At 40.8% G+C, this 9,944-nt stretch overlaps 1 protein-coding gene across 1 annotated transcript in view; it reads left to right on the plus strand.

The window, feature by feature from the left end:
- The window catches only part of Ada2a (Transcriptional adapter 2A), a 32,494-nt gene extending 26,446 nt beyond the window's left edge, over positions 1-6,048 (plus strand). Inside the window, exon 2 of the mRNA XM_068363714.1 lies at positions 4,497-6,048. Within this exon, the coding sequence (XP_068219815.1) occupies positions 4,497-5,851 (1,355 nt within the window). The 3' untranslated portion in view covers positions 5,852-6,048. The remainder of the gene's footprint in view (positions 1-4,496) is intronic.
- Positions 6,049-9,944: the final 3,896 nt, after the last annotated feature.

Below are 9,944 nucleotides of genomic sequence, written 5' to 3' on the forward strand. Positions count from 1 at the left end.
GCTTGGGAGTTCCTGCCTCTGCCCAGGGCGACTTCTCAAGTCTGGTAGACTCTCCCCGCAGGCTGGCTATGAGACGCTCCAAGATTTGCTGGACCCCTTCGGACATGGACCATCTTATGAAGGGAGTTTTCCGCGCTTTCGAAGTTTTTAACTTCCTGGACTGGTGTTTGGGAGCATTGAGCAGGAAGACCTCCCCTTCTGATAAGGAAACTTCCATGCTCATCATGTCCTGCATGGACAAAGCCATTCGGGATGGTTCTAGTGAGCTTGCGGCTTCTTTCGTGTCTGGGGTACTCAAGAAGCGAGATCACCTTTGCTCCTTCTTGTCAGCTGGAGTCACCCCATGTCAAAAGTCGGAGCTGATGTTTGCTCCACTCTCGAAGTGTCTCTTCCCTGAAGAGTTGATCAAGGAGATTGCTGCCTCCTTGATCCAGAAAGACACCCATGACCTGGTGGCGTCATCCGCACGCAAAGTCACACCTTTGCCCTCCGTACCTAGACCTAGGATGGACACTCCAGCGTCAAGGTTCATTCCGCCCTTTCGTGGCAGAGCCTCCAGCAGAGGAGGTGCTCGTGCCGGAAGTCAACGTGGGAGCAAGAAGAAGGGTTCCAAGTCCTCTAGAGGCAGAGTCTGACTGCCACCTTCTTCAGACAGCAGTGGGAGCCAGGCTCAAGAACTACTGGCAGGCCTGGGAGAACAGGGGCGCAGATGTACAGTCTGTGAAGTTACTCAGGGAGGGGTACAAGATTCCATTCTTGCGCAAGCCCCTCTAGCAACGACTCCCATCAACCTCTCTCCCAGGTACAGAGAGGAGGAAAAGAGACTAGCTTTACAGCAAGAGGTGTCTCTCTTACTACAAAAGGGAGCGGTAGTCAGAGTCCGGGACCATCAATCCCCGGGCTTCTACAACCGCCTCTTCTTAGTGCCGAAGAAGACAGGAGGGTGGAGACCGGTGCTAGACGTCAGTTCTCTGAATGTCTTTGTCACAAAGCAGACGTTCACCATGGAGACGACAAAGTCGGTTCTAGCATCGGTCAGGAAGGAAGACTGGATGGTCTCGTTAGACCTAAAGGACGCGTACTTTCACGTCCCCATCCACCCAGATTCCCAACCTTTTCTAAGGTTCGTTTTCGGGAAGGTCGTATACCAGTTCCAAGCCCTGTGCTTTGGCCTAAGCACGGCACCTCTAGTTTTTACCAAACTGATGAGGAATATTGCCAAATTCCTGCATTTAGCAAACATCAGAGCCTCCCTCTATTTGGACGACTGGCTTTTAAGAGCTGCGTCAAGTCGTCGCTGTCTGGAGAATCTACAGTGGACTCTAGATCTGACCAAGGAATTGGGTCTCCTGGTCAATATAGAAAAGTCCCAACTCGTCCCATCCCAAACTATAGTTTACCTAGGAATGGAGATTCAGAGTCAAGCTTTTCGGGCTTTTCCGTCGGCCCCCAGAATCAGTCAAGCCCAAGAATGCATCCAGTCCATGCTGAAGAAGGACCGGTGTTCAGTCAGACAGTGGATGAGTCTGATAGGGACGCTTTCATCACTGGACCAGTTCATCGCGTTAGGGAGACTCCACCTTCGCCCCCTTCAATTTCACTTAACTGCTCACTGGAGAAAGGACAAGACGCTAGAAGCGGTCTCAGTTCCTATTTCCGAGAAGATGAAGTCGTCACTGACTTGGTGGAAGAACAACATTCTCCTCAGGGAGGGTCTGCCACTGGCTGTTCAGACCCCCGACCACCTTCTCTTCTCGGACGCATCGGACACGGGCTGGGGTGCGACGTTGGACGGTCGGGAATGCTCGGGCACGTGGAATGCGGTTCAAAGCGAGTTACACATCAACTGCAAGGAGCTACTGGCAGTTCATCTGGCCTTGAGAAGCTTCAAGTCCCTCCTTCTAGGCAAGGTGGTGGAGGTGAACTCCGACAACACCACAGCACTGGCGTACATCTCCAAGCAAGGAGGGACTCATTCGATGAAGTTGTACGAGATCGCAAGGGACCTCCTCACCTGGTCAAGAGATCGAAACATATCCCTTGTAACGAGGTTCATTCAAGGCGACATGAATGTCATGGCAGACCGCCTCAGCCGGAAGGGTCAAATCATCCCAACAGAGTGGACCCTTCACAAGAATGTATGCAACAAACTATGGGCATTGTGGGGCCAACCCACCATAGATCTGTTCGCAACCTCGATGACCAAGAGGCTCCCAAATTATTGTTCACCGATTCCGGACCCAGCAGCAGTTCACATAGATGCCTTTCTTCTGGATTGGTCCCATCTAGACCTTTATGCGTTCCCCCCGTTCAAGATTGTCAACAAAGTACTGCAGAAGTTCGCCTCTCACGAAGGGACAAGGTTGACGTTGGTTGCTCCCCTCTGGCCCGCGAGAGAATGGTTCACCGAGGTACTGCAATGGCTAGTAGACGTTCCCAGAACACTTCCTCTAAGAGTGGACCTTCTGCGTCAGCCTCATGTAAAGAAGGTACACCCAAGCCTCCACGCTCTTCGTCTGACTGCCTTCAGACTATCGAAAGACTCTCGAGAGCTAGAGGCTTTTCGAAGGAGGCAGCCAGAGCGATTGCTAGAGCTAGGAGGACATCCACTCTCAAAGTCTACCAGTCGAAGTGGGAAGTCTTCCGAAGTTGGTGCAAGTCCAAATCAGTATCCTCAACCAGTACCTCTGTAACTCAGATAGCTGACTTCCTGTTATACCTAAGGAAGGAAAGATCCCTTTCAGCTCCCACGATCAAGGGTTACAGAAGCATGTTGGCAGCAGTCTTCCGTCACAGAGGCTTAGATCTGTCCAACAACAAAGATCTACAGGACCTCCTTAAGTCTTTTGAGACCGCGAAGGAGCGTCGGTTGGCCACACCAGGTTGGAACTTAGACGTGGTACTAAGATTCCTTATGTCAGCAAGGTTCGAGCCACTTCAATCAACCTCTTTTAAAGATCTCACTTTGAAAACTCTTTTCCTCGTCTGCTTAGCAACAGCTAAAAGAGTCAGTGAGATACACGCCTTCAGCAGGAACATTGGATTTACATCTGAAACGGCTACATGTTCCTTACAGCTTGGTTTTTTAGCCAAAAACGAACTTCCTTCTCGTCCTTGGCCCAAATCGTTCGAAATTCCAAGCCTTGCTAGTTTGGTTGGAAATGAACAAGAAAGAGTACTATGCCCAGTAAGAGCTCTTAAGTACTATTTGAAACGGACTAAGCCATTACGTGGACAATCAGAAGCTTTATGGTGTGCCATTAAGAAACCTTCTTTACCAATGTCGAAGAATGCAGTTTCTTATTATATCAGACTTTTAATTCGAGAAGCTCATTCCCATCTGAATGAGGAGGACCATGCTTTGCTGAAGGTAAGGACACATGAAGTTAGAGCTGTCGCAACTTCAGTGGCCTTCAAACAAAACAGATCTCTGCAGAGTGTAATGGATGCAACCTATTGGAGAAGCAAGTCAGTGTTCGCATCATTTTACCTTAAAGATGTCCAGTCTCTTTACGAGAACTGCTACACCCTGGGACCATTCGTAGCAGCGAGTGCAGTAGTGGGTGAGGGCTCAGCCACTACATTCCCATAATCCCATAACCTTTTTTAATCTTTCTCTTGAAATGCTTTTTATTGTTGTTTTTTGGGTTGTCCGGAAGGCTAAGAAGCCTTTCGCATCCTGGTTGATTTGGCGGGTGGTCAAATTCTTTCTTGAGAAGCGCCTAGATTAGAGGTTGTGATGAGGTCCTTTAGTATGGGTTGCAGCCCTTCATACTTCAGCTCCTAGGAGTCGCTCAGCATCCTGTGAGGATCGCGAGGCTCAGTAAGGAAGACGTACTTAAAAAGGCAGAGTAATTGTTCAAGTCGACTTCCTTACCAGGTACTTATTAATTTTATGTTTGTTATTTTGAATAACTGCTAAAATGAAATACGGAATACTTAGCTCTTAAGGTTAACATATATGCTGGTCTCTACCCACCCCCCTGGGTGTGAATCAGCTATATGATCATCGGGTAAGTTTAATATTGAAAAATGTTATTTTCATTAGTAAAATAAATTTTTGAATATACTTACCCGATGATCATAAATTAAAGGACCCACTCTTCCTCCCCAATAGAGACCCAGTGGACCGAGGAGAAAATTGGTTCTGTGTTGACATAGAGTACTTGAGTACCTACTCGACAGATGGCGCTGTTGATGTACACCCCCACCTGTATAGCGATCGCTGGCGTATTCCGCCCGTAGGTTTTTCTGTCGGGCAGCAGAGCTGACAGCTATATGATCATCGGGTAAGTATATTCAAAAATTTATTTTACTAATGAAAATAACATTTTTCTATTTTTGGAAGGGAAATGTAATTTGTGATAGGTATTTTTTGCAGTCTGCATTATGAAATGCTGTTGTAGTCATGCAGCACTGTGTATAAAGTATATATGAATCATGTTGAGTCTGAGATATAGGAATTTACTGAAAGGGTTTATCTTATCATATTGCAGGGATGGACACCTTTTATAATGCAACTGAGATTGGCAGTTTGCTGGATGATGATCAGATAATATGCGGTCATTGTAAATCTCTTACAAAAGAACCTTATATTCAGTGTGCACAGTGTCAAGACTTGAAAGATGCACCTACCACTATTTGCGTGCCATGTTTTGCTAAGGGAGTTGAATTTAGATTGCATAAAAGTAATCATAAGTACATAATCATAAAAAAGGACTTCACCATTTTCAAATCAGGCTGGCAAGCTAAAGATGAGCTTAAATTAATTAACTCTGTAATTGAATGTGGTTTTGGAAATTGGGTAGACATCAGTAACAGGATGCAAAAGAAGTCTCCAGAAGAGTGTCGTGAGCATTATTTGAAATTTTATGTTGAGGATCTCCATCCAGAATTACCACAATTACAGGAACAAAGTGAGAATATTGTTTACCCTCAACCAATAACATACAAGGGAGGAAGTGATAATCCACCAAGACCTTTACCGGGAACACCCTCTTTTCGTGATATGGCTGGATATAATGCTGCAAGAAGTGACTTTGATGTTGAATATGATCATAATGCAGAGTTGGAGATTCAAGATATAAACTTTAAACTCTTTGAAAATGATCCAAAACCTTCCTTAGGTACAGAATTGCAAATGTGTCTACTAGATAAGTATCGTAGAAGACTTGGTGAAAGATTTCGAAGAAAGAAACTAATTAGAGATCATGGCCTTATTGCAATGAGCAAGTCAGTATATCATCTGAATCAGTATAAGCCATATTTGAAAGCACCTTTTGCTGATGCTCTTCCAAAGTTTTACAGTCTTTTAGACTTTTTAGAAATTGACATGCTGCTAGAAGGTTTAAAATGTGAGATGGAGTTGAAAAGACATATAATTGAGCTTTTAGAGTATAGATTTAATGGTATTAAAAAACAAAATAGTATCATGACATATGAAACCTTAAAGAAAAGAAGGGAGGCTAACATGAAAGAACGTCGGAATCTTGTTGTTCCCTACAGTGTTGGGAACAAAACTGTATGGGATGTTGTGTCCAATAAAAATATTGCATCATTTGGATTGACTATTCCAAGTTCATCTCGGAGAGTTAGTGTTCCGCTTAATATAATGGGTATGCCTGGTTACGACAGTCTTACTGATCGAGAAAAAGAAATTGCCTCAGAAATACGTCTTTTACCAGAGGATTTTATTCGGTTTAAAGGCATATTTATTGATGAATGTAGACGAAATAATGGGCTGAGGTTAGCACAGGCAAGAACTCTTCTAAAAATAGATGTCAATAAAATCAGAAAAATATATGATTATCTTATGTGTGTTGGGCTAATTCATGGTCCAAAACAAAAATAGGAATTGTGCTGTATGTTGCTCTAACAAACTGATATGTAACAGTTTTATGTTAATATATTCATCATTACATATGTGTACATTGCATGGACTTTTTTCTATGTAAATTTATACTGTAGCATTTGAATTAAAAATATTTTTTTCTGAATTTATATAGCACAATTCATTGTGTATTATTTAAATAAAAAATAACTTGCTCATTTAGTGAATTATCTGTTATTCCTTTAGCAAAAATTAATGACGTAAAAATGTCTGGCCATTTTTCCTCCTGCTTCCCCTTTGTTGGGGTGAAGCAATCATACCATTATTGTACTGTATGTGCTGGATGCTAGAAGCAGGTAAGGCACTCAATCGAGCAACTTTTCTTTCATCTAAGTTTGTATCAAAATATTTCTCCCATCCTGTCTGATGAGGGGAGGGATGAATGTAGTGTATGCAAACCCCTTTGTCTAAATGAGCAAGCATACACTCAGACATCATATTTTCCTGGATATTGGTTCTTCCTTGACCAGCTATCAGTTGGTGTTAGGGATCTAGCGCAGCACCTTTTGACATCTTCACGCGCGGGTTATTGTGGTTGACAGGATACATCACTTTCACTCTTTCATAAGATCAAAGTGCATTGACATTTCCACGGATTGTTAACCTGCCACTTTGGTTATACGGATTTCCTTCATCCTTTGGACGAGTCTCCTATGAAAGGACGATGGTTTGTTTTCGAGCAGGAGCAAATCACAAGTTTTAAAATTAATTTGCATTTTTCTAACAATACAATACTTAGTCCTGTAAGATCCATTGCCTGCCTCAACCATCATGCAAATCTAGTTAATTTCAAAGTGGGTGGGGCCTACCTTCCAGCTGCCAGCAATTATGTTTACGTAATTAAATGTTTAAGCGACCATTCTAGCTTCATGGAGGTCATAACCCTATTAACCCTGGATAGTCATCATAATTTGGGTAACCTTTAAAGATATTCCTTGTTGATCCTGATCCATTGTAATTAAGGATTATTTTTAAATTCTTGTATATATACTTATTTTCTGTTTATATCAAACAATACTTCTAACAATACTCAAAACAATATCAATATGCAAAATAACTATACTGTATTGCAATTTTTTTTTTAAAGATCATAAAAAGAGATGTCTTCTGAAAAAATTTTCAGAAATTTGTAATATAGGAGGAATTTGAAAAAAAAATTCACAACTTCTTGGATCATAGATAAATCCTTGTGGTTGAGCAGAAGTGATTTGGACCTTTATAGATTCAATACTTGAATATTTCTGTTAAAAGTGAAATGATTACATCCTCGGAATACTAGCCATTATTTTTATGCCTCCTGGGATATAGAAGGTATTTGTGAAGTAGCAATGGTTGATCATGTGCTCCAAGAATCTAAATCTGAGAAAAAAAAGGGGTACTTGAAAATCAATGCCTCCAAAATAAATAAAGCAAATAATGAAGAATGCCTGATGTACCAAATCAAATTATTGCAGGAGCAGAAATATTGCCTCTAAATCTGAACCTGACTTAATAATTCATTGAGCTATCAACCTTGGTAAAGGTTGAAGCCCATAAGAACTTTCATGATACTCAAGTAGCTGAAGTAAATTTAACTGATAATGTACCTTTCAAAAATATAAATCTATTTCTGGCTGGTAAAGCGATGGTTTTACATAAAACTTCAACAAAGAATAAAGCAGCCCACAAAATTTTGTATTGTTTGCAATGATTGCTTCATTTGAGGATTATCAAGAGCAAAACTAAAAACCAGTATGGTAAATTAGAAACCCACAATACTGGTTGTATGTATGTTGACTATCTGGTAAAGCGTGCAACAGGCGCTCTAAAAAGTTTGAAAATTTATAGAAAACTTAACAATAATCTAAATAACAAGCAGAGGGCAAATCATAGTCAATATAAACATATATAAACTATATCCAAAGAAGCCAAACCCAATTAAAAAGTAATGCTAGTGCATCTAAACAGAACCACAATTACAGCAAAAAAGGCAGAAATAACACTCCCTGGTAGAAATCCATCTCCATTGCCTTGATTTTCAATTCCATACGTTATCCATTAGAATATTAATGAGCTTTAAACCAGTTTTTATCAAGGGGAAATTCAGAGATTATTGAAAAATTATAACCCTTCTGCAATATGCTTACAACATATTTCTGGGGCGAACACGGGAAAAAACACCGAGAGCACAAACAATACGACTATGCGAGCAAGTCCAAAACAGAAGGATGTCTTAGAGGGCGCGCATGTTAGGTGTCGGTGGCGTGGTCCAACTGTGTTCTCTAGGGCCTGTTACGGCCCTTCCCTTTGATGAAGGAATTATCTAAATGGAAGACAGCCTGTGAATAGGGGTTTTCACACGCCCCTGTTGTATACACGACACCCACAAGGTACTCGCGCGAGGGTAGTAACCTCTGCATTCCATGCTTTTATCTTTCTCTGATATATTTGGAAGATTTATATCAGAAAAGTGTAAAGAAGGACTTTTTCACCGGGCATCACTGGTCTCTTCCCAGAAATAGATTTTTCCTTCGTCAAAGTCCCTTTACTGATACTGTTCCCTCAATAGAAAATTACTCTAAAATCACACCAAGTCCCTTCTGCTGATACATTTGGAACTGTATAATGTAGCTTATGATGTAAAGACATTTGATACTACAAAAATGTGATTATTGGGAGTTCAGTTACATCTGAGTGATGATAAAATTTTTTAAGTATTTATGTACAACCAACCATAATTTGCAAAATTTAGCCAAATGTTTCCCAAGTATGCAAGAAAATTTCTTATTAGTTAGCCCTCTTGACAAGAAAATGTCTCGATATAGTCACTTGGCTTCAACATGCACTATAATTTCAGAGTTAAAACTAGGTGACGAGCAAGAGGGCCCTTGAACTAGGGAATAATTTTTCCTTTGTTTGACCCAAAGTTTCTCTCTCTTACTTTTTCTATTAGTTATCATTGCTTCAACCTTCTTCATATTTTATCTACTGTCTCTCCCCTTCTTGTCCAACCTCTCTTCCTCTTTTCATTGTCTAAATTTTTGGGAAGGGATATAGATTTTTTCAAAACTAATTGTGGAAGCTGTGGTGGTCTTGCCAACTACCCAATAATGTTTGGACCAAAGGAGTGTCAATTTTCCCATATTGGCATGTGGAACTATCTCGTGTAGAAAATTGGCTCACAGATTCCAGATGTGGGCTTGTTTTTCAATATAGGACTCAAGGCATTTTTTTGGTTCTCCTAACACTATGATTATAGTGGGAAGGGTTGTATTCTTGAAATGCTCTCTGTCCCATCTAGCAGGTTTGGCTTACACTTTAACCACTTTAATCATAGTGGTACCATCCAATACTGGTAGAGCAGGGAGTGGACATTTGGAAGTCAACTCTCATGTGTGTCATTGGTGGAGGAATTGATTCCGTGAAAGGCTAGTGGGGTTTAGTTTAGGATGTCAAACAGTCTAAAACTTTTATCCCCTAAAACAGAGTTTTTCTACAGTAAATGTTTTATTAATTTTTACTATGCCCCCCCCCCCCAAAAAAAAAAGAATGAATAACATTGTATTGTTTCCTGTACTCCTGGATTGAATGATGAACTTCAGACACTGTTGATGACCTTTGCTAATTCGAATAAGGAAAATTCTGTTGACCTTGGTAATAAAATGGATCACCTTACCAATATTTCTGTGTCCAGTGTTATTACACTGTAACCTTTCGTTCCCTCTTCCACAGGACTGCAAGGAGAAAAAAGCATGGGGGGGGGAATAAAAATATGAAATTTCTTTATTAGGTATACATTACCCACAATATGAATTATGAAATATTGTATAATTTTTTAATACCTTTCAGGAAAATTAAAAACATGAAAATAAAACTTTTAGATAACAAAGAGACTTTTGAAAGCTATGTTGTTTTTGGTGACCATTCCAAGGCTAAAATCACCTTCATTAAAATTAGGAATAAAAAAGTCCGTAGTCTTTGTAGCCATGTAAATTTAAACAATATCCAAAATATTATAAACTCTGAATTTGACGTTGTGTCCATGGATGCTGGTCTCCAAGGGGATTGAAAAGAA

The sequence above is a fragment of the Palaemon carinicauda genome, chromosome 40 (genome assembly GCF_036898095.1).
Source record: "Palaemon carinicauda isolate YSFRI2023 chromosome 40, ASM3689809v2, whole genome shotgun sequence".
Taxonomy (NCBI): Eukaryota; Metazoa; Arthropoda; class Malacostraca; order Decapoda; family Palaemonidae; genus Palaemon; species Palaemon carinicauda.